This window comes from Chroicocephalus ridibundus, chromosome 5 (genome assembly GCF_963924245.1).
Source record: "Chroicocephalus ridibundus chromosome 5, bChrRid1.1, whole genome shotgun sequence".
In the NCBI taxonomy this organism is placed as follows: Eukaryota; Metazoa; Chordata; class Aves; order Charadriiformes; family Laridae; genus Chroicocephalus; species Chroicocephalus ridibundus.
In genome coordinates, this window is record NC_086288.1 from 12,124,952 (window position 1) to 12,152,350 (window position 27,399).

The window sequence follows — 27,399 nt, forward strand, 5'->3', positions numbered from 1 at the left end:
GAGTAAAATGGTTTTGCTTGTATGATAGAGCTGAAGCAACATTGTCTTAAGCTGATTCTAGTGTTTCCTGATGAAATAGTAAGATTTAAAAAACAATCAAGCAAAAAACACCTAAACCAATTCTATACTACGTTACTAATTACTAAAATATAATTTAGGATTAAAGTGTAAATTCCACAAATGCCATTCTGGTTGTTATTGTATTTGAGACTCTGCAGTCATGTGCAGGAGAATTATCTTCTGCTCTTAAACGTGAATCATAGAACTAACCTCAAATGATCATGCTGTTTGAAGATCTTGAGTCTTTCGGATATAAACCCAGGTAATAAAATATCCAAGGAAGGGAAAGAGTTTTAAGGCAGGAAGGAAGAAATGGGTTTAATTTAGTTTATATATTGTCTACGCTTCTGGATAATAAAAGGCGATGGTGGTGGATAGAAATGTAAAAGGAACTTAAAGTCTCCAGCTATTGGGAACAGTATAAACTGTTCTCAAGCCTTTGCAAATCCCAGTGTATTCTTCACGTATACATAGAAGAAACAGGTTTTAAAAGATTTTTAATGTGTTTGGTAGCTTTTTGTTTGGTTGGTTTTTTTGAGTGGTTTGGTTTTGTTTGGTTTTGTTTTTTAAACAAATGTTTAAGGCACACAAAGGGCAGGCAAAACCTACATTTTAGGGTTTTGTTACCTGTCAGGGCAGGCTTACCAGAACCTGAAATGGTTTTGGGAAATTCTGTAAGAAGATAAAAACAGCAACTGTTTTCAAAGGCTGTAAATGAAAACTATTAGAAAAGAAAGAAAAATATCCTTTTATTCATTTTTGTGATAGCTTCCCCAGAAGGGATTAAATCCTCCTTAGTAATTGTCTCGTTTAGAAACGCTATAGTAAAAAGGCTGTGATTCTTATTTCTGGAGAGAATGTTATATTGTTTTGATGGGTTATTGCCTGTATATCACAGGACCATAACTTGTGGTAAAGAAAAATGAGAGTAATTTTATCTGCTTCTAGTCTACAAAAAAAAGAGATGAAATTGTTATCCATAAACATGTACACTTTAAAGTAAAATTCACTCGGAAAAATAATTCCTGTGCTCCTTTCCTTAGAAGGAAGCTTCTGAGCTTCCTTTACTTATGAGTGATTGAGTCATGCCCCAAGGCTTATGGTGTATATTTACTCCAAAGCTCCTGTTTGATAAATATTCAGAACTTTGTCACTTTTATAATATTATAACACTTTTGCAAATATAATCTGCAGAAATGTCTGATCTTGTTTTAAATCCTGCTAAGCACTTTGCGTCTGAGGTTTTGTGTGGATTTCAGAAGCGAACTTTGCTTGGTGGAAGCAAAAATCACTTCCTTCTTGCAGTTTCGAATTTGTCATGTTTTCTTCTCTGGGAAGTGCATCACTGGATATTTGAAATTGAATGAATCAAAAATTACTACTTTTGTCTTCATACAGCATTTGTGGTTTATGTGCTTTCATGGTATGTCCTCTTAATTATCTTTTCTTAATATAATTACACTGATCTTTTCAACTTCATCTTTGAATTTGTGAAGATTTATGCTGTGTCTTTAATGATACAAATGGCTATTCCTGATGTTCCCTTTTCTGAGACAGAATAATCAGATCCAAAAAAGTTCTTTGAGGGAATGTCCCCTTGTGACTCATCTTGCTCATGTTAATATCTTGCTGGTGGTTTTTGCTTTATTTGGATTTTATTGTCACTGACCACAGGTTTTTACTGTGCTTTTCACAATGGTGTCTGGACTGTTGAAGCTAGTGGTAGTTTTGCAAAAACAAGTTCATTGGGAACATGATTTCAACATTAGGACTTTCTTCAAATAATTTCTGAACACTTGTTCAAAGTACTCCTCACAGAATTGAGGTGTTCTTAAAAATAAAAACCCAAAACTCAAGCAAAGCATGAGACAGGAGACAGTTTGAGGAGCTGAACAGCAAGATGTAGTAGACAAAGCTTGGATTTGATTCTGTAAGAAGGGTTGAAGTTGATGTTGAGCGAACGATCTGTCATGGTGATGGGTGCAATTACCTGGAAAAGGCTCTGAGAGGGGATTTGGAGCGGGGGAAGAAGATGATAAATAGCTCTATTTTAACAACATTGAGTTTGCTCTGAGCTTACTGCTCTGTTGACAAGCTATTCAAAATTCCATGGCCGCATTGAAAAGGTGAATCAGTAACCGATTTGCCCTCTGTAGAACCAATATGTATTATAAATATTAATTTTCTTTTATAGCAAGATTATTGTTTGACAGGTTTGCTGGTTGAAGTGTGTTTTTTAAAGTTATTCAATGAAATAAGTTCTGGTGTAAGTATTATAGTAACACTAAAACAAATTAAAGATTTTTTTTTTTAAATTGTTTTGCCTATTAGTATGAACTATAAACTTCAAAATGTGAAAAATATTATGTTTCTTCAATCTGTTAACTTTTGGGAGGGGCCTTTACGATAATGATGATAAAGCTTGGTACTATGTAATATTGTTGATGGAGCTTAGTTACAGGAAAGATGATTCTTTTTTCAGCCATAACTCAGACTTGTACTGAATCAACAACAGCAGTGACAAATAGTAAGAAATCACAAGACAAATAGTATCTAAATCCTGTGTCTTATATATTTGCATTTGAAAAAAAGATATAAAATGTGAAAGAAGGCTATTTTTTGAGGAATAGTATCTATGCTGTATAATCTTGTTATCTCATGGTTTTGATTTTACTGAATTCTTAAATGAAAATAAATTTAGAAAATGTAGTATTTAAAGTTTCCGTGCTAAAAATGCTCAAGATTACTATAAAACTGCACGCTTCCTTTATTAAAACATTGCAGATAAGATGTGTCTTTTTATGACATACTAGTGGCTGTATTTTGACTTCAGTGATATGTATGTGTTTCTGAAAGGAAACAAATACAAACCTTGTCAACAACAATTGGGTGGGAAAACACATCTTTGAAAACATGTTAAAGTTAATGTGGTGGGATTTGAATTTTCCGTGCCTGTTGGTGTCAATGCAGTTAACTCATAGTCAGCCAGTTAAACCAGTTTTGGTTTTTGGTTGGATAATTTAGTCTGAGATAAGGGATTTCTATTCCTGCCGTTGCTTGGCTTGGGCATGGCACCAACAGCTCCAGGAGGGGGCTCAGACAGAGGCAGGGGACAGAGCCCCAACAGTGGGTTTTTCATGGGACGGAGGGCTCTGAATGTGGCATATTGATGTGCCCGCCACTCCCTGTATAGTATTTCTCCAGCCTCTGCAGAATACTATATTCCTGTATACAAGGAGCAGTAGAGTTTTGGAGCTCAGCCTAGGTCCAAACGTTGTTCCTAAAACTGTTAAATAAGACAACATAAATATCAAGGGCCAAAATATCTTCACTGCAAATAAATAAAATTGGATACCCTGCCAAATCTTATGAGCTTTTCTTAGGAGGAAGCCCTGAGATTTTCATTTAATGGGATATCTCATTTTAAGCTGCTAAAAACTTGCAAGGAAAATGGTGGGTTTGTCCTCCCTGCTGACGATTCTTATGGTACAGCATTACCAGTTCATATCGATGGAGGAAAGTTGAACTGTTTCGCCTACTTCTGTTCTTCAGGTTGAATGAAATGGAAAAAAGTAATCATATGTCACTAGTAAACTCCCAAAGAGTTCACGTATTGTAATCTTTGTTTCCATTTTGATGCTTTCAAGGACACGTATAAACAAAATGCCTTAATTCTGCTTCCAGTGCAATCTGTTTAATTTTGGTTGTCATATTAACCAGGAGCAGAATTGTGACCATATAGCTCATTCTAATTCTGTTCGCTCTAATGCAGAGATAATAATGACGGGGAAAAAAATCAGTGTATCAGTGTGGGGCTTTTCTGTTTAAGAAATAATTTTAAGACTTTTTGGCTAGTGGTCAGAATTGTTGCAGTAAGTGTAGCTCTATGTTCCTGTGCTGCAGTCTCATTGGTCTTTGTCTCCCCTCTTCTGCCCCCTCTGTTTTTCGTTTCTCTTCAGTGATTTTTTTTTATGTGCAAGATCTGTCCTCATAGGAGTCTTTTTTTGAGACTTACGAGAGTTGCAGTGAAACAGTCTGCTTGATACTTTGAGGAAAATGAGGAAAAGTAGTTGGCTGTGGTGCACAAGTTTTCTCCAAGATTTCACAATTACAAGACTCGAGATCTTTCCCTTTCAGTTTCTTTAAAAGCAGGTCCCCCAAAGGGGCTCTGGGGGAGAGATGTAGGATGAACTTGCTTTGCAAGTGGGGAAAACAAACAGAAAGCCCGGTGTACTGTAACTATGCTTGTTTGTGTAGGAAATTAAAGTGATCTGTGTTTCACTCGGGTCAGCTCTCAAGCGTGTACAGGAAAACTGATAATTTGCTAAAGGATTTCCTTTTGGATTTTCAGTGACATGTTTGGTTACCATAACACTGCTATTTTGGCCTGATGAACACAGCTGTAAGGCTGAAGATTAAGTCTTAGGGGACCGGTGGGGTTTTTTTGGTTTGTGGTGCCTTGGTTACACCGACATTTGTAGAAACGCTGCTAAAACTGTGTTTATGATGTGTATGAAAGTATCCAAGAGTAGAGTGTATCAAAACAGCTACGCTGCAAGAATTGTAAAAGAAGCAAACTTTGTATTCTCTACAATAGTGTTTACTATTTCTTTAGAAAAAGTTACTTGTGTGAGCACAGCTCTCTGGAGCCTGGAAACCTTCTTACCTCCAGGGAAGAAATAATGTTTCAGTTTGCAGGCCACTGCATTTGTACCAGATGAGTTTTGAACACAAATTACTGTGTTATTCTCTGATTTGACATTCTTTATTGTCTGGCTGAATAGCAGAGCTGAAATCAGCAGATTTTACAAGTGTCATGAAAACAGATTTCATTTGAATTATGAAGTGCTTTTGATATTTTTTAACAAACTGGTTTTGGATTGATTGGATTAATGTTAATGGATTAATGAGTTAATTGGCGCCTTCTCTTTTTGCCTTTTAATACAGGAATCAGGAACTTAAAGACTTGGGAGAACTTGCTCCTCACTGGGACAACATGCGCAAAAGTGTTATTGCTCACTGTGATCAGATGTTGAGCATGTACCAGGATACTCTTGCAGAGCTTGGAAAGCATACAGGTACAAATCGATGGTTCTATGAAAGTAGGTTCTCCTCTTCTAGAGCAGTTAAGAATTAACTAGATTGATTGTTATTAAATAGTGGCATATTCAGCAGAAATAAAACACAGAAAAATGAAATATCTTTAGTAATTTTATTTCTGAAGTACTCGCAGGTGCCCTATTTCCTCATCTAAATTTTTTTCATGCACTTCATCAGCTTTTCACGGTTAACATGGTACATGTTTACACAGCTGCCAAAAAAATAAACCATTGGAGAAGTGGAGGGGTGTGTTTTAATTGCCTGTTTCCTTGAATATACTGCTCTGCTAGTATTGAATACCACCTGCCAATTGAAACCAGCTTTCGAGGTAGTTTTGTTAGGTTTTGTTGAAACCTAACATAAGTTGCATTTAACAGACACAGTAACATCTAGCTATGCTTTGCATATCCTCAGTGTAGTAGTTGTCATTGCCCACATGGTGCCAGAAAAGCACAGAATTAATGTGGGACGGGCAGTCTGTCCTCCGTCCAGAAATAGCAGTATGTGCTGCCGTGTTGTAATATTTCATCTGGAAATGTGGTTTTACGTTATGATGTGTGCTGGATGCTTGTTCAGTTAGTATCTGCCGGAGTCCTCTGGTCAGGGACTATAATGTATCGTAGTGGGATAAGACAGCATCAGTGACAAATGGGCAGAAAAGGCAGCTGGTCTTTTCCTCCTGTAGTAATTCTTACTTGTAAAAAGAACAAGAAAAGACTGCAGAACAAATTATTTCTTCTTTTGAATTTCTTTTCTTTTGATTGTTCGCAAATCATTCAAGGAACTTAGAAGAATTCTTTTCTATATTGTGAGACTGCTGGAATTATTTCCTGAATAACACTGTACTTTGAGCAAACAAGGATTTCTGTCTGTTTATAGCATGCCTTTCTGCCTCTTCCTGCTCGTGCACACCGCCCTCTCCCCCTGGTTTTTGACATGTCCTGGAAGGAAATGGGCGCATTTGTTCTGAATCACTACAGAGGCCTTGTTTTTGTTGCTGCTTTCTTGCTGGTATCATATTTCTAACGCCATTCCTCACGTTCACTATCTCAAATACGTGTTTTTGATGACCGTGCTGCCATTATTGCTTGGATATGCTGTTTCGCCCCGTATTCTCACCATTAGATGTTCCCACTATGGCTTTACTCCCGCAGTTGTGTGTGTGTGCATGTCCGAGGTAAACACTGTGCATTGTGTTACATGTACATAAGTTTGCAACCTAGAATATTTCTAAAAAAGGGATACATTATAGTTACGAATGTTTGTAAAAATAGAGGTATAAATGATGATAACATCTTTTGAAATACCTGGTATATATTTGTGGAGAATTTGCAGTATTTTCTTAATTATTTGTAGCTTTCTACATAGTTCAAACAAAACTTTTTTTGTGTATACTGAGAAACAGAGCAATCAGGTTTTAGTTCAATATACAACCAAAACGCATAGCAGAATAATTTCTTCTTATAGAGAATTGGGTGCATTTACTTTTATTGTAATGAATCTGCTGCATTTAATAGGCGAGACACCAATCTTTCCCTTCCAAAATAGGCATTAAAACTGTACTTCTATCATTTATCCATCATCTTGTAATACAGGACTGAGCGTGGTATTTCTCATTCCAGATTGCTTTGCAACAGCTTTCTTGGTCACAGGAAAAGAGAAAGCCTGGTTTAGTTTATGAGCAAAAAACAGTCTCTAACTGAAACTAACCATTTTAGGAGCAGTTGATCATCTACTTAAATGCAGGGCGGGGGGAAGCTCATCTGTTACACTAAATGTATAAAAAATTTGCATTTTTGTTGCAAAAGTGTAATTTTTGTATTTACTACATCAGATTATTGTGGTTCTGATTTTGGCAGACTACTGTCTGATCCAGTATGACACTTCCTATGTTTCTGTGCTTTAACTAATTTTTTTTTTTTAATGCCTTGCCAATTACATTTTGAAAACACTCCATAAAGTGTCATATGCAAGGCAATAAATACAGATTGTGAAGGAATCAATGTAATAATTATCACTTGCAGGAAAATATTGAAATGACGTTTTGAGTTTAAAAAAAAAAAAAAAGAGAATGTAACATATTAAGCGTAAATCCTGCAAGGCCTGTATTGTGCCAAGTGAATCTGAAAAGGGTTGGTGATGTTAAGTGACCTATCTTAACAGTGATTTGAGAGAACTGCAGCAGACCAGGGAACCTGAGATTATCGAGGAGGACAGAACCAGCACATATTAAAAAAAAAAAAAAAAGAGTAGGAACATTTATCCAAAAACAAAGGAAAGCAGAAATCAAAGCAACGTAATAATTGTAGTGAAGATGAGAAATAATGAGGAAGTATTAATTTGGAGGCCAACACTCAGGTACATACTTTAAATCTCATTTCTTCAACAACCCTTTTTTTCGCCCATTACTAGCATGGTGCCGGTAAGATACTTGTTTATACTTGGAAACCCACTGATTTTACATCTTGTGTGAAAAGTTACTTTAACATTCGAAAACTGATTTCATTGTCATCAGTGGGATATGTGCACATTCTAAAGCCAAATAATGGCACAGTTCTTCTAATGAAGACAATATTTACTTTTAACCCTGTGCTATCATATTTTTATTCTTATTAAATCACAAATTAAATTAGATGATAAATCCTCTGAGTAGTGAGTGTCCCTTTAAAGTTGTTCCATAGAGATCTAACATTTTTTTAATTGAATGTACTGTCTATATGTGTGTAGAGCTAGGCTAAAACCTCAAATCTGCATTTTGATCCTTTAGGTAATGTAGGATTTGGCTGCCCAAAAGTAAAACAAAATCTAGAACAGATTCTTATTTGCTTCTGCTGTCTGTAGCTTGCCTTTAACCAGTTTATTTTTGCTTCCTAGATCATTTACAAGAAGTAATTGAAATTCTCTATGAAACAGAGATTAATCTCTTTTGCAACAGTTTTCAGAAGTTTGTCCCTACTGCTTCTTTTTCCAAAGGAATAGGATGGATGCAGATAAATTTATTGTATGTTTTAAGATGTCCCGGTTCCTATTCCATTCCCATTTGAAGATGGTTCTTCTCTATAAACAGCATACATAATAACTTTAAAAAACGAGATTATAGTGTTTGATAAGAAAGCAAGACAGACATAGGTTTGACTTCATATTGTAGTTGCACAAAAAATAACGTTGAGAGAACATTGTAGGGACTGGAAATTTCAGTACCCACAAGGTAGAAAATGCTATGATTAGAGATGTGAGTACAACTTTAATTCAGACTTCTCAGGTCAACATATTTCAACACAGTCTTTACTTACCCATTGTCAGAGATTCACGCCAAAAAAGATTTTGCTTTATGGTTCGTCCTTTGTAGGTTTCTCACTTCATCTTAGTCAGCTTGTTGCCTGACTTTGGGTTGAGGTGCTTCTCTCCATTCTGAAACAGCTTGAAAATTGCAGTGCTCAGGAGTACCTGTGCATCTGCGCTGGAGATCCGGATCTGCTTGGAAACAGGCACCCATCCTAGCAGCAGTAGTTTGGGATCAGCAGTACTTCTACTTAAGAACTCGACAAGGTTGATTTTTCTAAACTAGATCTGGCCTCAGATGGAGAACTCCTGAGTCAGGTTGCTATTTTGGGAAGCCTTGTTTTAAGACAAGGCCAACTGGGCATGTTCCTCTTAGAAAGCCATGGAGTGCTTTTGCCTCTGCCTTTGCTTCACTGCCATGTTGGCAGACGGAGATATGTGGAAGCACCAACTCATTGACGCTCTTCTCCTTCCTTGATACATCAGAAGCAAGGTTAAGGTTAATGTGTTTACCATCTTTGCTTTCTTACTTGCTGAACAATTACTTTCTTTTAACAAGGGGCTTTTTACTTGTATCTTGTCACAAACAATTGTGAAGGACCAACAATTGTAAGTCACCTAGGTGCAAATATCTCCAGTCTCCTTTTATATCAGCACTAGGGAAGACTGTTCACTCGTAAGCAGTGTACAGAAGGGGAGATAGCATCTGTAAATAATTTTTTTCCAAAATATTTCCACATTCCTCATATACAATGACACATTGGGTTTTCGAGAGAGACCTGCTTCAGGCTCAGCTGAGCTATTTGTGGAATTTAATGGAGAAGAATGTTAGCAGACCACTTAATTTCTTTTTAAAATTGAGAGATTGCAGTGAAAGTATCAGGAGACTGCATTAGTGTTTGACAGCAATTTTGGTTTAGTAGCATATTTGCTGAAAATGGAGGCTTAAGGAAGTTAATACTATGTCAAATTTGAGTTGTTTTGGCAAACACTTTTATCCTCAAAAATGGGGCAGAATTTTAGAGAAAGCCAAGTATTTTTATTTCAAGGAAACATAATAACAGGAATCTTAAAAGGGTTAGGTAACATCAAAACAAATCATTTCAGGTTAATCTAAACCACAAATTTTGTGATTTGGGGAGGGAGTAGAACTTTGAAACTCTTTTTGTTTGTTTTAGTCTGACCTGAAATGACTTATTCTCCCCACGCACACCCCTCCCAATTATTTATATATATTTTTTCCCCATTTCAGTCATCAAACTGAAAATTATTCGTTATTTATCCAAAAGGAGAAGAAAAGACAGTTGAGGTTGAGGCAATTGATTATTGCTCTGGGGAATTGGGCACTATCTCTGTCACAAAGTTCCTATGTGACACTAGGCAAGTCAGACTGCAGAAGTGGTTATGCTGTATGCTTATTTTTGGAAGGCTGGCAATAGCCGCAAGCCGTTTTGCAGGAGTACTCAGTACTTACGGGTGTAATTCAGCTCAGAGGGAGCCGCGCTTCCAAAATGGAATGTGATGTTGCATTATAATTCCTACTCTGCAGAATGAGATCCTCCATATCTCATACTGATGCATTGTTTCTTAAGTGCTTCGACCTTAAGTTATTCTCTGCCATTACAATGGATAAAATTATAACCCTTTTGCTCAGCCAGTTAAGCTTATTCTAAAAATATTTGCAAAGCCCTTAGAAACGGTAGTGATGCATGCAGTAGACAGGTTTGAGGAAATTAATAATCCTGTCTTTGTGGGAGGCTTGAGCAATATATTTGAATCCAGATACTGAAGTAGAAGTTGGAAACAAAATGCTTCTAAGGTGAGCAGCAAAGACCCTAAACACTCAATGAGCTGGAAAAATCTAGTGTGTGATATGTCACTGAAGTCTGGTTCACAGGTTGTCATCAGGTGGATGTCAGATGAAGGCTGCTTCTATATTCTGGTGTTTCCTGACTTTGAAGAGTTTAATCTTGCAACAATACTAACAACTATTTTAATAGAGGGAATGTAGTTTTCTTGGTCCTTAAATACAATTTACCAAGTTACTTAAAAACAAACAAACAAACTCTACTCAAAATTCGTTTTATCACATGGACGATACTGGAAATGCAGATTGAGATATTAGTTCCACTGCATGGATCTCTCATACCTGAGTAACCTGAGAATAACTGATAGCAATAGGTAGTTATTATCCCATGTGTTTCTGGCATGGGACGGGAAGGAATTCTTGCTTCACAGGTCTTCCCTGAAAAGAATAATGAGACTCAGCAGTGCTGCATGTGTTCTATTCCAGCTCAGGACAGATGTGTACTCCAGGCAGAGCGGGCTCTTCTCCCTCCTACTTTTCTTTTGCCTGTCCCTTTTAATCCACTGTCATCTTATTCTCTTAGTCTGCCAGTGTTTCCCTGTCTCAGATCCAGTTATTACTCCTTAAGCTTTGATCTTGGTCTCAACTGAATTCTCATAAATAATCTGCCCCCTTTTTGTTTTCTTCCCTAATGATTTACAGTCTCCTCGCCTGTGCTATTCCCATTTCTTTTCTGTTACAGTTTGAGTTCCCTTCACTGCTCCCATAATTTTTTCTTTCTGCGCTTTCCAGATGCAGGTTTCCCACTGTTGTTCCTCATCATCAATGACTCCTAGTTTCAGCCTGCATCCCCAGGTTTCCTATCAAATCTGAATGCTTGACTCCTGTCAATTGTTTTTCTTGCTACCTTTGCTCTTAGTCTTTGTTAAAGTATTATTTTAAGTTACTAAGCTTAAGTAGCAGCCTCAGCAGGGTTGGCTTGTCTGGAGTGTTGCCCTCTGGCAATGTGGTTTGCATTGGGAGGCTCAATGCTTTGTCCTGCTGGAATCTATGGCAGTTTCAATAGATAACCTCTAGCAAATCTTGATTGAGCAAGTCAAAAAGAAGAATTTCAAATATTTCCTTTATCTTTTTTTTTTTTTCAAGAAAAGGTTGAACATTCCCAAACATATTTTTTTTTTTAATACTATTTGAATGAGAGGAATTTTAGTCCAAATTATTAATAGTTGGCAAAATGATAGGGTGCTGAAAAAATGGTCTAAGTAAATGTTGGTCTGCCTGAGTGAGAAGATAGGACCACCTCTTTCCTAACCTATACCCTTTTATTTTATATATGCTGTATCAAATATCTCCAGGTAAATTACATTTTCCTACCCTTAGGCTTTAATTATATTCCTTTATACCACCATAGAGTTACTCATAATCTCATGCTTTTGAAGTACACAACCAGATTTTTTAGTTTTTTCCAGACCATTGTGCTTCTTGTGATTCTGGCTTTTTAGAAAGAAGACTAATTTATAGCTTTTCTTAAGGTAGTTTATGTTTCTTTACTTGAACTTCCTAGGAAGAACTCATAGTCAATGTAGTATTTTTGGTTTAAGAAAAAAATGTTGCTGGATGAAAACGTAGTACCATCATAGCGTGGTACCCCTGTGTTTTTAGCACAGAATAAACATAATGACATTAACTGTGACATTGTTTCCAGCAGACTGCAGACCAATTTCAGACAGCAGGAAAAAAAGTCTAGCACCTAGAATAAAAAATTAGATTGTTCTTTGAATTAAAAGCTGTTTTGTTGCTTCCAATATGGATACATGCTGAGAGTCGGTTAGCGAACCATTCTTCTCAATATACAATTACACATTAAAAGTAAATTAAAGAAGACTTCTAACATACAAGTATTGTCCTCACATTAAAAGAAGACAAAACATCTGCTGGGTGCTTAAGATAATGATTCTTTAAACTTTTGTTTTTCAGGTTCTTCCTTCAAATCAAGCTGTAGCAAAGGAGAAAAAACACTAGAATTCATCCCTATAAATCTTCATCTGCAAAGAATGCACGTGCATAGTCCTCGATTGAAAGGTAAAGTATAATCTGCAGAGAAATTCCCTAAGTGTGACAAGGTATGCTTTGAAGTACAATTAAACTTGCAACTGAGAGGTATGGTTTCCATTTTAGCCCTTTTTAAGATGTAAATAATTTATATATCTGGTCTCAAGGGTGAACATTAGGTGGACATGCTTTCAGATGGAATGTTAAAACCACAATAGAACTCAAAGGTATTCTGTTTAGAGAGTTGAATCTTGGTCACTTCGAATTTTTCACTTAATGATAGGATACTGGCAACAGTCTTGTTAAACTTTGTAAGTAGGACATAAAAATGCTACAGATAAAAAGTATGGAAAGTAATAGCGTTAAATTGATTTTATTTTTTTTTTGTAATTTTTAGCAAATTTATGTGCAATTTGGGCTTACATGGATTTGGAATAGTGCTGAGGAGAAAAGAATATCACACAAAATACAGGGACTTTTAAGGAAAATTCTGAGATTCATATCGTGTTGCATGTGTTTTGCCAATCAGTGAAGTTTGTACAGTGTTAGCGTGTTTGTAAGATTCATGCAGTATGGCTTGATACAGGAGGTTTCTTGTATGACTAGATTGTTTCTTGTGGTTTTGGTTTGTTTTGTGGTTGTTTTGGCTTTTTTAAGAAAATCAAAATCAAGCTTCCAACTTCATTATTTAAAAATCTGTACTTCTGTGTGTACTTAAAGTGTTTAATTTTTCACTTTGTTCAGTGGGCTCTAGAAACATTCTGTGTGGATATTTCCTGCCTGTGTTTTGTCTACGTATCTGGAACCTGCCTGTCTTCCTGATGGGTTTGGTTTCATTCTCTCCGGCCTGTGCATCTGCTTCTATACCCCAAGTTTTGGATGTTGTTTGGAATATTTCTAGAGCAACTGAGTGTGTACTGTCCATAGAGGACTACACTTAAGTAAATCATGAGATCAAAGAAGTGACCAGCTTGCCCATTCTTCACATTTCTGTACAAGTTCTGAAACCCGCAGCCAGACACACTGCCGCTGAGATTGATCAGAAGTCCTGAGTCTGTGCTGAAACTTAGGAATCGGGTCCAAAGTTAAAGCTATGCAAGGGTTTTCTCTTCCTCATCTTCTGAAGCCACAAGCTTTGGATACTGACTACAGATCTTGGAAAACTAAGGCGTGATTAACAAAATTTCTATTAAGTTCCAGGGTGTCTTGTGCTCATTTTGTTTCTATGAAGCTTCAAACAAATAAGTAACTGCAGAATATATGTTCACTGAAATGTATTGGTAACCTATGCGTGGTTAAAAATATTCTGTTGTAGCGGTGCAGAACTAATACTGTCATGATTCATACTGACACACTGCACAATGTTCAGTAAGATTCACGTCCTTCTAGGGCATCGGCTTAATTTTTCATTATGATCCGTAATGTCAGTGGAGTGTAAAAGCCAGTCTTACCTGTCTTGTTTCTAAGGTGGGGTTTTTTTCCCCATTGTACCACCAGAGATAGTGATAGAGCACAATACATTTCCTCCCAGAGACTGCTGGGATGAACTCACCAGCCTAGGGGATGCGAGTTGCATGGTTCCATTAAGAACAGTGTTACCTCTAAACTTAATATATCCTATTTTTTAGGAAGCTTATTGAGCCCAGCGCTGCTTGGGACTAAATCAGCCTATTCAGTGCTATCCTGTACCACGTAAGCATTTGCTTAGTATTAAGTGAAAATATCTCACCAATTATGCTGAAAATACTGCAAACGTTAATAACTTCTGGAAAGAGGGATAATTTTCTGTAATGTCTTCTCTGATTCTGTTTAATACAGAATTCTGTTGCTGCTACTTGCCTATAATTTTAGGAGCATCCTTTACAGACAAAAGATTATATTGATACATATATGTGAGCAAATCATAGTACAGTGAATAATTTGTTGATAAATTGAGATCTATTAAATTTGCTGTCACTGAAAAAACATGGAAATTACACTCTTGTAAGTTTTTTGCCTTATGAATACGCTCTGCATCTATGCAGATTGTAAAACAGTAAGTACAAACAATAATTATCGGAGTATTATCCTGTGTACTGCTGATGTTCATCCATTTCCAAGTTGGAACATGGGGACTTCTGATTGTCTGTTAGATACTGTATTAGTTCAATATTTTGTTATTTCTTTTACTAAACAACGGTGCCTCCAAACATTTTAACAAGATGGGGATTTATAGAGACAGAATGACAGCACAAATTTTAATTTAGCTAATGTTTTGAAGTTAATTAATTAACTCAAGAGCATTTTGAGATTTCTAATGACTACAGGTGGCCAGAACCTTAATTTTATGTCTTTGAAAGAAAACCTCTCTGGGAACAGGGCACTGTGTGTCTATTTGCTAAATAAAAAAGTGGAATGAAATGCCACTTACTTAATCACCCACAACTTTTACACTACTTGAATTTTGGTTTGTTTTTAATGAATTTTCTCCTTTCTTCTCCAAAACCACTTTGCTTGCGGCATATGGTTAATCCATAATTAAAAAGGGTACAGAAAGAGATAAATCTTCTAAATTTAGAACTTTGTTTAAATTATAAAACTCTCCCGTTTTTCTTTAGCTGATGCTCACTGACATGAGAATTAGATAACACTGTTCTTGTTACACTCAAGTTTAGAGATTGCAAAATGCTAACAAAAAAACTTGTTTTAAAATCAGGGAAATTCTGCTTACACGTATTTTTGGAAGACTGACACCTTGGTTATGGGAAGCTCTTTTAATTTCTCTACATACAAAATAGGTTCCTGAGAAGGCAAGCAGGTTGCTTCAAATTTGAGACTGAGCTCTCCTTGACATAAAAATCCCCCAACTCTTTAAATTGGTCTGATAAAGCTTAGGTTTATGGAACTTCTACTGTGTTGCTGTGGTTGTCACCATGTTGCAAAAGTTCTGTGTTTTATTCTGGAAGGAGTGATGAGCAGGTAGTTTATATTTCTGCACAGTGAAGGAATTGTTATTTTTTTGGTGAGTGTGTAACTGGTGTTAATGTTTCACTTGTATGAGTAGGAGGTGAGTGTATTTTGAGTCAGAATAGTTAGTATGAAATAATGATTGATATAAAGCTCAACGTCCTTACACTCTAATCTTCGGCATTTTCTTCCTTCAAATTCCAAAGTAATTATTTGAGGAAGGGTTGAGGGTTTTTTGAACATCTGTTAATTAATAATTTTGGGGGAGCACGCTGACAATATGATACAGCTCCTACAACGCTCTGCTGCATTTTCAGCTTTGTCTCCACTGTAGATAGTTGTCAACAGTACTCAGTTCTTGAGGTGGATGATGGTTCCGAGTTACTGGAGCATTCCTGTACCAGTGCACTCATGCTGACACTGCATGTCCTTCACAAGGAGCTGCATTGATGTGTACATGGAGCACATCACAAGGCATTCCTCCTGAGTCTTGCAGTGCTTTCCAGTGTACTATGCCCTGGAAAGTGGGAGTGAGACTGCCCCATGCCCATCACCAGGGTCGTAGATGTTTTCTTCTTCTTTGCCATCTTCACTTTCCCGTGTTTGCTTGCATGGGGTAGGCACTCAGCAGTTCTGAGTGCGTTTGTGTCTCAAACAGCTGTTCCTTGACCATGCTGAGAAGAGTAGTTATAAGCAGGGTCACTATTTATTTTCAAAACAGAATTGGGAAAAGCACCAGGGTTTAATCTTTTAAATGTTTTCCTGTAGTTTCATGAGTTATCTGTAAACATAGTCAGAAGCCATTATTCGGTTAACCTGGCGGGTTCATCTCTTATTTTGTTTTCAAGCCACCGTTGTTTAAAGCAATAGAACTACTTATTGTCAAGTACCGATGGAGCTTAATAGCCCAAGATTATGTATTATGGATAAATCTCTATGAAGACCTGAAAGAATGGGCTATTTAAGAATCTCGAAGCTCACCTGAGGCTAATGAAATGATGTCACTTTTCCTTTTAAGTGGAAATGGAAGACTCACCAATTCATTAGAGTTCAAATCAATTTGAGTGAATATGCTTTGAGATTCAGCTCTGGAAGTAAAACATAGTTCATTAACTGTGAATCATTTGTACAGTGTTCTTGCTTCTAGGGATATTTATCATCAGAATGCAAGAAAAGTTCTATTTTAGGAGAGGATTAGATTTTAATTTACATGGTAAGCTTCCCTGATGGATAAAATAGTTCACACATAAAAAATTCCTCTACTGTTTCCTGTAGAAATACTTTTTAAGAATGAGACATTCTGACCTGTATTTTTATACCTTCAGTGAGCTTCGGCACAAAACCAGTACTGCTTAGTGCAAACATAAATTCTTCAAATGTAAATTTAAACTTTGAAGGAATAGTTATTGTGGTTTGGGATGTAATTAAATCTTCACCTCTGCACTGACAATCAATCACAAGCTCAAAATGAGAGGCAGTTTTTTAAAAAGGTGTTCCCTCTCCAGTTCTGTAAGCATACACCTATGCAAAAAGTTCATCCCATATGTCACAATGTACATACAGAGAGTAACAACACTTTGTTGTCTCAGCAAGAATTTCAATAGTATAGTTTATTTCCTGTTCTGGTAGCTTTTCAACTGAAAACAACTGACTTGCTCTGTGTTCATGAGCATATATAAAAATAAGTGTCTGTCGTAGAAGAAGGCTCTTCAATTTAGCATTAAACAGGTAATTATATTGGAAAGTGGAAGCTAAACAAAATCAAACATGTCACTTGAAGTCTTTAAATCAAGATCAGATGTGATCTTTAGATCAAGATCAGACCTTTTTAAAAAAAAAAAGATGCCTTCACTCAACCAGAAGACATAAGCTTGATGCAGGAATCATTAGCTGTAATTCTGTAGCCTGTGTTATTCAGGCAGTCAGACTATTCCATCATAATGGTCTCTTTTGACTCCAAAATGCATGAATCTGTGCATCTCAACATGACTAGAAGTTAAATAATGGAAGAGGTAATAAAGTGAAATACACAAAGGGCCAATTTACTTGGCAGCTTTGTAAACTGCAGAGCTAGAATATTGTTCTACGCTGTGGTATATAATTTAGACATAACAATAAATCAGATAAACTTTCTAAGGTGTGCAGGTGGCTGTATGGAAAGATTGATTAACTCTTGGGCTTCCTTGAGACACAGATTCTCAATTATTCCTTGGAAATAATATAGACTACTCATCCTCATGTCTTGTAGAGTGGAGGTTGTGTTGCCATACCTTGGGCATAGGCACATGAAATCTCCCTGTTGTCTGTTTCCGTTCCAGATGCTCTGTATGACGTCATCACCGTGGGAGCCCCGGCAGCACATTTCCAAGGATTTAAGAATGGTGGTCTCCGAAAACTGTTGAGTAAATTTGAAGCAGAAAGACGAAAGTAAGTATTTTTGTAAGTAGCTAGGAAAATATCTTCAAGGTTACGTGAAAATATTATGAGCTCACTGAGTAGCAAAACAGTTTACCCTGCTGAATTCATGGAAGACTAAAATCCAGTAGGACTGGACAAGAATTAATTCATGAAATATTTCATTTATCTTCCCTGCTTTGCTGGACTGCAAAATTGAAGCACAATTTACTTTTAATGTCAAGGCTTATTTTGAACATGAACTCAGAATTATGAAACTTTCTTCCTGTATTTCATGAAGCTTGAGGAATATCAGTGCTTGAAAACATGCTGTTCAGAATGAGATATCTCTTTGGTAGTTCTTGTGCTAAGTGGAGAGTAGTTATAGACAATTTTTCAATAAAGAAACACTAACTTAAGGTAGCATCTTCATTTCTGACAGCCCTGGGCATATGCTAACAAAAAAATCTTTTTAGCACACCTGGGAAGGAAATAAGAAAATATTGTTTTTCTTATTCTTCAGAAAGCCAAAATGAGACTAAGCAAAGATAAAGGCCTTAACTGGGTTTTCAGTTTATTGCTGTACTCAAATGCTTCGTTAACCACTGAACGTGTACAAAAGTGTCGGTTGCATATTTTGCTAACTAAGAATTGGACGTGCTTGTGTTTGTTGCTATGGCTGTTAAAAAGTTTTGAGCAGCCGCAGCTGTCACTGGCAGCACCCGTAGTTGTGACTGCTCCACACTTGGACTGACTGTGCCACCCCCGTGCGATCAGTGGCACAGCTTTCGAAAGGGAATGCAGGAAGGACTGTATGTATGCTGATCTGAATCATCCCGACTCTCCATAGAAAATTAATTCCGTTATATTCAATGCTCAAAAAAGTTTCATAGGTACAATATCATAAAGAATAAAAGGAGAAATCATAAAAATCTACTGTTGACTTCTAGGTTGACTAAAAGTTTACATCAATGCTAAAATCAAAGGAAAACCAGCAGATATATTTGCTTTGAAAAGTGTATTATTATTTTTTCTGTTTGCACTGCATGATATAAAAACCCCATTAAATCTTCTAAAATCCTTCATTTCCCTGGCCACCTCTGGTGACAAAACTTGCCAATGAAACACAAATATCATTGATTACCTGAGACCCATGAATGGACTTTGTGTTAACAGCAGGTACCTATTCTGCTATCAGACTATTCTAGGCAGCCTTATGCCCATGATATAGAGGCTTATGAAGTACATGCTTCCTGATGGAGAAAATGTCTAAAGACATTTCTGAAGTCTCTGCTACTTAACTATCTGATTAATAGAGTTACAATAGTATATAATGGGGTTTTTTTATTATATTTCGTAAGAAGAAAATTAAGTCATATGTGATATAAAGAACTTTGCCGTTCCAGCCATCAGAGTGTTCAGCTTTCAGGAAATGAACCGTTTCTCACTTGCATGGTCCTGCAGCATATCCACATTGGCAGAATGTGATTTCCCAAAATGAAGGATAGCTGTGAGGCAAACTTGAAATTATCACCTGTGATTTCTGTTTGTTGGAGAAAAAAGGGAAAATGCCTTATGGGCAAGAGACCTAGTCTTTCTTGAGTTCTTCCTGGGAGAACACATATTGCAGTATCTCATAAGAATGACTAGACAATGACCTTTTTTCTTAGTTGCCCGTTACAGGGGAGGGGAGATGATGGGCTTGACTCCTTTCTTTGGATCCTGTGCAATGTTACATGTCAAAAGGCTAGGATGGCAAAGGATACTTGGTGCAGCACAGCCTCTTCTCGTTTTGATTCACTCTTATTTCACTGTCTCAACCATTGTAGACCTCTAAGTTGATAGAGGTTTGTGTTCAGGAGCACTGGGTAAAGCTTTGTGCAGGTTTTATCAAGGCATTTCATACCTATTTCAAAGTGCCTACACGTCAGCTTATATTTGCCCTGCTTCTTAGACTTTTCTGCATTCCTCAGAAGCACCTGTCTTTTGGTGACTTTCAAGGACAGGATACTGGACTTTTACTGTGACAGAGCAGTCTTTGTGTTTCTTTGTACCCCTGGGAGAGCAGAAGTCTGTCTTTAGGGTGATATAACCAGGCTAACTGGTTATATCTTCCTAAAAAAAAAGAGCTTGAGTCAGTCTAGCAAATTTAAGTTTGAGCACTAAAAGCAAGGGACTACAATTTTTAGTGAATCACTTACCAGACCTGAAGAAATGGTCACTTAGTGTGTGAATTCCCACAAAGTAGTAAGAAGGAGACCTCCAAAATTCATCTTCTATCTTTGAGGGCAGCTCAAAGCGAACTCCACATGTTGTTTTTTTTTCCTTCCACTAGAAAAACTTGTGTGAGACGAAAGACAGGAGAAAACAAGCTGTGAATATGATCTCACTTGTTTGAATATTCAAGAGTGGGTCTACTTTAAATAGATACAAGAAAGGACCATTCTCATTCTTACCACAGAGAAATTTCTTTTGCTGTGGCAGTGACAACTTTATTTTGTATGCACCTGTTTGTTTAACTGCATGAGGGTGCTTTGAGGACACAACATTTCCAGGGGCAGCTTTTACAATTTAAATTTTCTGTTTTACAATGGGAGCAGCTTTTCTGAAGAGTCGGTTGAAGGAAGAAGTGACACTTTGAGATGCCAGACAGAATAGAAAATGAACAGAAAAAAAAAATGCAGATTAAGCAGCCATTTCCTGTAGGCTACCTGAGCTGAAGACCTAGAGGAAGATGTGGGAAGAGATTATTTCTCAAGCTGATCCCAGTAGCTTTCAAGACGTTGTTAGTGCACGTGACAGAATGCCTTGCATGCCTTTGACCTTCAGGCTGATTATTAGAACAGCTTATTGAAATATTCAGCAGTGTCAGCGTATCACACAATATTCCTTGTTCAAACCTATACTTGTGGAATTAAAAGACAAGAGGAACTGTTAACTGGTAGCAAGGTTATGTCCCACTTTGCAAAAGCGTAATTGCATTTGCAATTGCCAAACCAAAACAGGAGTGAAACATATGTTTCGTGAAAGTTTGTCAAGACAAGAAGAATGTGGAAAATGTGTATCTGAAGATAGCTTTGGCATATTTTCTATTACAGAGAATATACACTTTTGTATAATATTTATTAAAAATACAGTATTTTTGCAATTCCTGCCTCATCTGTTACCACCAAGCGAGTCATATTAAAAGAAAAAAAAAAAAGGTAAATTTTTAAAAAATATGATCTCAAATAAAAGGCAGAAAAGTTTTTCTTTCAGGTGAAAAATAAGACTTAGTGGTATGTGATCTGAAGCCAGGTCCATTGCTTTATAACCCATTCACAATCTGTACTGTTCTTTATCTGCCAAAAAGAGGCAAATAAAAGGCTTTACCACTGCAAACATCAGGTATGTCTTTAAGGCATGACTCTGATATGTCTGTCCCTTTACTAGCTAGTACTGAGCTTCATAAGACCAGTAAGAGAAATGGATTGTTTCTTTTTAATCTTGTTTAGGCATGATAGCATTTAAATTGAAATTATTGAAGCGTGATGATTAAGGTATGCTAAATCATTGCAGAATATTAATTACCTCTGTATGGTGTACATTTATTTTAGATTGTTTTTTTCATGATGCAGTATTGGTTTGCTTTTTATTTTTTCCTTCCTTATTTCTAACTAAAAGAGAAAGTCAGGCGTTCAGATTCAGTCTTCTAATGTCCTGCTAGTATAGATTGCTTCTCCTTCCAGCAAATGGAAGGGCTTGTCTTCTCATCAGTCTAGGTGGTACAGCAAATTATTATTTTTAGACCTCAGTTGGGCAGGTACGTTTAAGGCAGACATTCTGTAAGTTATACCCATATAATGCCTCACTGCTTGAAATGTTCATAAATTGCTTTCAAGGTGCACCAAGGACGTTTTTTTCTTATTTAAAATCTAATTTGATGATCTGTGCTTTAGCCAAAACGCTTAGACTTATGATTACAAGATTTTTAACGCCCTGGTACTAACCATCAAGAAAAAGAGAGGTGTCCCACAAGCTGCATTAGGTGCTGTGATTCACTCTGGTTTTGTACATCATTTCTAGTAAGTTCTTTAGAAACAATCCTGCTTTAAATTAGCACAAGCTTAAAGCTGGAATAGTACTGCCAAGGATTTTCTGTTGATTTTTTTTTTTAAGCCATAATAATTTAATTTGGGTTTGAAGTGTAGAAAAGACCCTTTTTTTGTTTGATGAAGCCTAGGTTTTTTGACAAGGTGTGAGGTCTACTCCTTTGCTAACATACTCATTACCAGAGATTTTGTTAATGCTGAGATCTTCAGGGTTCCTGTTACCCAAGTTTTGTAACGTTCAACCCATTTCCATTCTCCAAGGAACCTGAAATGATACTGTTTCACAGAAGATCCCAGAGATGTTGAAATAATAATGATTTCTGTTTGATCTGATGGTAACCTTTATTCTCGAAGGGAAACCACAGCCTCTCATGCATAGCACTTTTCACTGAGACGTTATTCTTTGCTAATTTTCCCCTTTTTTGTGTATGTAAGTGTGTATGCCTATATCTATGCGTGTGTGAGAGAGAAAGACTAGAGTTCATGGAGACGAACATTTTTTCGCTGACCATAAAATCAATGTATTAAGGTTCTTTGCTGAGAAACTGCCAAAGTTTGTGCTATTCCTTGAGGTATAAAAAGCTCATCACAGTATTTTCCAGCCACTGGGCTCTCTGAACAGAATTGCCTGAAGGATTTCCTTAAGCAGGTGTAAAAGAAAGGGGTCTGGGGCTGGAAAAAGAAGGGAAGAAGGAGTTGGGAGAGCTTTACATGCAAAAGTTAAGACAAGACTGCATGTTTTAGAGACCAAGAAACCGTTCCGTATAGATGGACTCTAGGAGCAGCAAGGGGAGATTGGATCCATGACTTTGCCAGCGTTTCTTGTAACGCGGACTTCAGCAGGCTGCCAGGAAAAGGCTCCACTGAAAGGCACCATTTAGCCTCAGGCCTGCAGTGAGGCACAGTACCTTTTTCCTTCTGATAAGAACCATGCTTGGTTCCCCTGCAAAAGATTCTCCCGTGTGTTAAAGGCTACTTGCATCTTTCCACCAATGTAAAGATACTCTAAAATTAATTTGAAGAACAGTGGAAAGCTTTCTGTAGGCATTCAACCTTCCTGGAGTGTCTTCCTCAGAAGATTCAGTATGAGATTCACCTATGCCACTCTGGCATCTGTTCCGCTTAGGTCTCTAGAGGGCTATCGAAGGGCATCTTGACCTTCCTTTTCACTGAAACTCATGTCCCTTTACCAGTTGAAGGCATTGATGTAGAGTTATTTCAAGGGTCAGCTAGGAATGAAGAGGAAATAGAAGAGCGGCAAGAGACACTCTGTGCATTACAGCCTCAGCCGCTGCTTCAAGGTGAGGATTTGTGGAGATTTGGACTTCACATGTAAAGGCAGATTAGACAGAACTAATAACGTAATTTCGTTTTCTTCAGTATTCAAAGCTAGAATTTCAAAGTTTGCAAGGGAATTGTAAGGAAACTTTAAAAATTCATTTGAACTTCTGATGTCTCTCAGGCCTGTTTTCCAAACGTCAGCACTGATCATATGGTTTAGTCTTATTTCCTGAGGCAGTGAATTGTCCTGGATTTTTTTTTTATGTAATCAATTTATTTTTGATCATAACTTCCCACTTTAGACAGAATGCATGTGATGCACAAATAAGCCACTGAGTTGGTATCTTCAGTAATGTACATAAGCTTGAGGTTATTTGGAGGTAGATGTTTTTGCTGTGTACGCTTTAACTGTAGTCTTGATGTTAGCGTCTGCAGTTTTGACCGTGAAAAATGCGAGGTCAAATGTTCATTGTTGAAAGAATTTAACCCAGTCCCAGATGGTGACAATTTAACTCAGTCAAACAAATTACTCAGTTAACAGCAGGAGTGGAGTTACTCAGAGTGTCATTAAAAATTAGACATTTAGCATATTGCAGTATTTATTCTCAGGCAAAAACGTTGTTAACTTAGTTAAAATTGCAGATGTAGTCAATGTAATCTTTATTCAAATTACATGACAATGTCATTAAAGCAATTTTAAAACTGAAATGACCACTGACAGTCATGTGTACATAGCTAATGATGGTGCCACTATATGGAAGTGATTAAGTGAGATTTTATATGCTTAGCGAAAGCTTTGAAACTTAAACCCAGAAGACATTATTACAGGCTTTTTCATAAAGGTACATGACTAATAATATATTTCACGTATCAAAGGTAGATTTTCATAGTGCTGCTGATTTCACACACAGGACCTACCCATGTGGCCTTTGCCCTAATGCAAAAGTTTTTTCGTACCTGTAATTCCCTTCATCTGCATTAGGACACCTGTGAAAAGTTTCTCCATATGTTCTATTTGCAGCTGCTTCTATTAAGTAATGCTACTTATATACCATAGCTATATGCACCAGCAAGCTCTGAAAATAGTTATTTATAAGGAAATTAATTTCAGTGAATTGGAAGTAGTAATGTCTTTTTATGAATGGTAAAGCCATAGAAAATCTCAGGCTAGTCTTAGGTGCAAAAGTGTCCAGAGACAACAATTTGAAACTTCAGGTACTCCCAAACATGTTGTTTCTGAAAAATAATTATGCGTTATCTTTCTGGGGGCAAGAGGGGAAGTTGCCCTCAAATTCTGCAAGAAACTGAATATTCAGAGTTGTCTCATGCTTTCCGGGGTTCAGGAAATGTTAAAATTAGCCAAATAATGAGGTCTCATAGAACACTTCATTCTGAAGAAAGAGTCATTCTCTCTTCACTATTTCCTTTATTTAAAACCTATGATTGACTTTATTAGAATGAGAACTACCCACAGGTTTAGTATCTCTCTTCCCTCTTTCTTTTCTTATAGCATTGTCTGTGACTTTTCTCTTGCAATATTCAGTGAAGCTTAGAGCGGTGGGAGATCAGTGAAAATGATCTGGGAATTAAAGGCTGAGGGGAATCCCAGAAAGGAGTATGTGCATGGTGAGCTTGATAACAGTGTTAGCCAGATTCAGCCTGCAAAAAGCCTGTTTGATAAAGGGAGGGAGAAACCTGAAAGGGAATTAGAGAAGATTATTCAGCACTGTGAAGTATCAAGACTTTGAAGACTATGTCTTCACTACAATTAACATAGACTATTACTCTTTGTCCCTGCCTTGTGTACTGACAGCTTGAGAGTTGCAGTGAATGCAGAGGTAGATCTAACTTTGGAAGTTCATTTCACTGATAGTGTTGCCACCTTGAAGGTAGAGCTGTGGCTGTGTTAATTTTTTTTTTCTAGTGGCTGCTGTGTTTTGGATTTAATATGAGAATAATGTTGATAACACATATTGTTTTAGTTGTTGCTAAGTAATGCTTACATTAGTCAAGGACTTTTTCAGCTTCCAATAGAAGCTGAGAGGGAGCACAGACAGGACAAGCTGGCCAAAAGGAATATTCCATACCATAGATATCATGCTTAGTATATAAATGGGGGTTGGCCAGGGGATGGGGATCTGCGATCACTGTTTGGGACGGGCTTGGCAGCTGATCGTCAAGTGGTGAGAGCATCTTGTGTTGTATCTCTTTATTTTCTATATTCTTTTACCACTGTTGTTGTTATTCTTATTCCTATTCCATTACTTTAGTGTTAAACTGTCTTTATCTCAACCTATGAGGTTTGGTTGGTTTTTTCCCCCCTTTCCTTTTCTCCCTCTTCTCCCTATCCTACAGGCGGGAAGGGGAGTGGGAGGAGTGAGCGAGCGGCTGTGTGGTCCTAGTTGCTGGCTGGGGTTAAACCATGACAGGCTGTTTCCTCATTTCTCAGAGGGATGGGGTTTTGCCCGGTTCATTAGAAGAGACAGTTTATATGATTCATTTTGTTGAAATATTCAGAATTCTGACCTCTGCACTGAGCAGTCTAGCAACTCATGTAGTGGACTGCAAATTGGAGATGCAGAGTAATTTTGGTGTGGCTGGTAGCATCACTGATCATGGTGAAGTTTCATTGACTCAAATGCCATTCACCCTGACTGGCTTCACAAAGAATTGTATCTAAAAATGGAGACATTGGTGAAAGACGGAAAAACAGGATGGGGTATTGTGGAATTTGGGACTGTAACTCAGAAAGTATCTAAGAAAGAGGCTTAATTTTAAGACTGCTTGAAACTATCCTTATTTGCAAAAAGACTTAAGCCTGTTAAGTTTTATAGAAGTGACTTCATTTGGACTTCTGAATGTGCATGTGTCATTTATAGAATTAAACTTAATTTCTAATTCGTAGAAAACTAATGAGGAGGAACCGGAAGGGACACTAGAAGACACAAAGGGGAAATGGGGGAGTAAAAAGATCTGGAAGAAGACTGAAATGAAAAGCAATGCGTGAAGTTCAAAGGATTGCATGAGTGTCAAAACTCAGGTCTTGATATGTGAAATTAAGAAAAAAAACTAAATCAGTGGGTAAAGGGTGGAAAGACTGAAGGAAGTATAATGAAAATACACAAGAGAAAAGGGAGATAACGTACAGAAACAACTGGGGAGTATTATGTACGTTGCTGTGGCGTTAGTAATATTCCAGGAATTGCTTGGTTATATTTTTTCCTGTGTTAACATTACAGGTTAATCTGAAACTGCAAAAGATTTTAGTTAGTTTCTCTGAAAGACTGCAGGAGGGCTTTATGAAGGGAAGAATTATGTACAAGAGTTTTAGGTGGGGAGATGTATACTAAAGAGAAGAACCAGCAGGTGTATGGATGCTGTTGAAAATGGTGTTTTGGAATAATGGTAGAAAAGGATATTGCATAATTAGTAAGTGTTGGGGAAAAAAATGAGGGTTAGGAAAAGAAGTCATGCAAAAGAACTGCAGTAGTTTGTGAACAATTGAAAGGAAAGTAGGAAGTTTGCAGTGTGCATTTGTGTGTTTTTGTAGTAATTAACTCCCACACATCATTTCTGTGTCTTTTCTTGCAAATTAGACACATGGTTTTTATTGGAAATAGCTCTGGTTATTAACTTCCTGGACATCACTGATGCTAATAAAAATATAATCTGGGCCACTGATCGATTAGTAAGGTAGTTTGGTTTAGTGGGACGTGTCCCTGCCTATGGCAGGGAGGTTGGAACTAGAGGATCTTTAAGGTCCCTTCCAACTCTCACCATTCTGTGATTCTATAATAGTGTGATGGGGAGTTCAGCTGGAAAAATAAGGAGCCTTAGACTCTTTGTGGTTACTACCTGACTTGGTCAAACCTTTCATTTCTCCAGAATTACATGTTTTTAAATAAATAAAAATCTGTTTTTCTTATGTTAAGATCAATCACTCAAAGCGATGATTAGGTTGAACAGTACTACTTGGTGAGTTTAGTGGTGGACAGTCTGTTATCCTCTAGTATTCAAGCAAGGATTTGGTTTTACCCTTAAAGGAAAGAGCATTTCAATGATATTGGTGAAGTTCAGGTATTTTTTACAAAACTAGTGGTAAGATTTTTATCACATTAAGCATTGTTATTAGTAGCAGAAATGATTTTGACATCATGTGACTCTTTCTGTTATTACAGTACTGGATACCAGTGTATTTACTATTCACCTGAAAACACAGCCAAGGCAAAAGAAGTTCTCAGCAACATCAATCATCTACAACCTCTCATATCAAGCCATGCAGACCTGCTGCTTAACTCCGCAAGCCAGCATTCTCCAGACAGCCTGAAGAATTCTTTAAAGATGCTTTCAGAAAAAGTAAGATTCAAATCTTCACAGCAATGGAAA

At 37.1% G+C, this 27,399-nt stretch overlaps 1 protein-coding gene across 3 annotated transcripts in view; it reads left to right on the forward strand.

The window, feature by feature from the left end:
• The window catches only part of INPP4B (inositol polyphosphate-4-phosphatase type II B), a 329,605-nt gene that overhangs the window by 225,875 nt on the left and 76,331 nt on the right, over positions 1-27,399 (forward strand). For all 3 annotated transcript variants that reach the window (XM_063335598.1, XM_063335597.1, XM_063335599.1), the window contains 4 exons: positions 5,008-5,138; positions 12,227-12,331; positions 17,566-17,674; positions 27,192-27,369. In XM_063335598.1, coding sequence (XP_063191668.1) covers positions 5,008-5,138; positions 12,227-12,331; positions 17,566-17,674; positions 27,192-27,369 — 523 coding nt within the window. The remainder of the gene's footprint in view (positions 1-5,007; positions 5,139-12,226; positions 12,332-17,565; positions 17,675-27,191; positions 27,370-27,399) is intronic.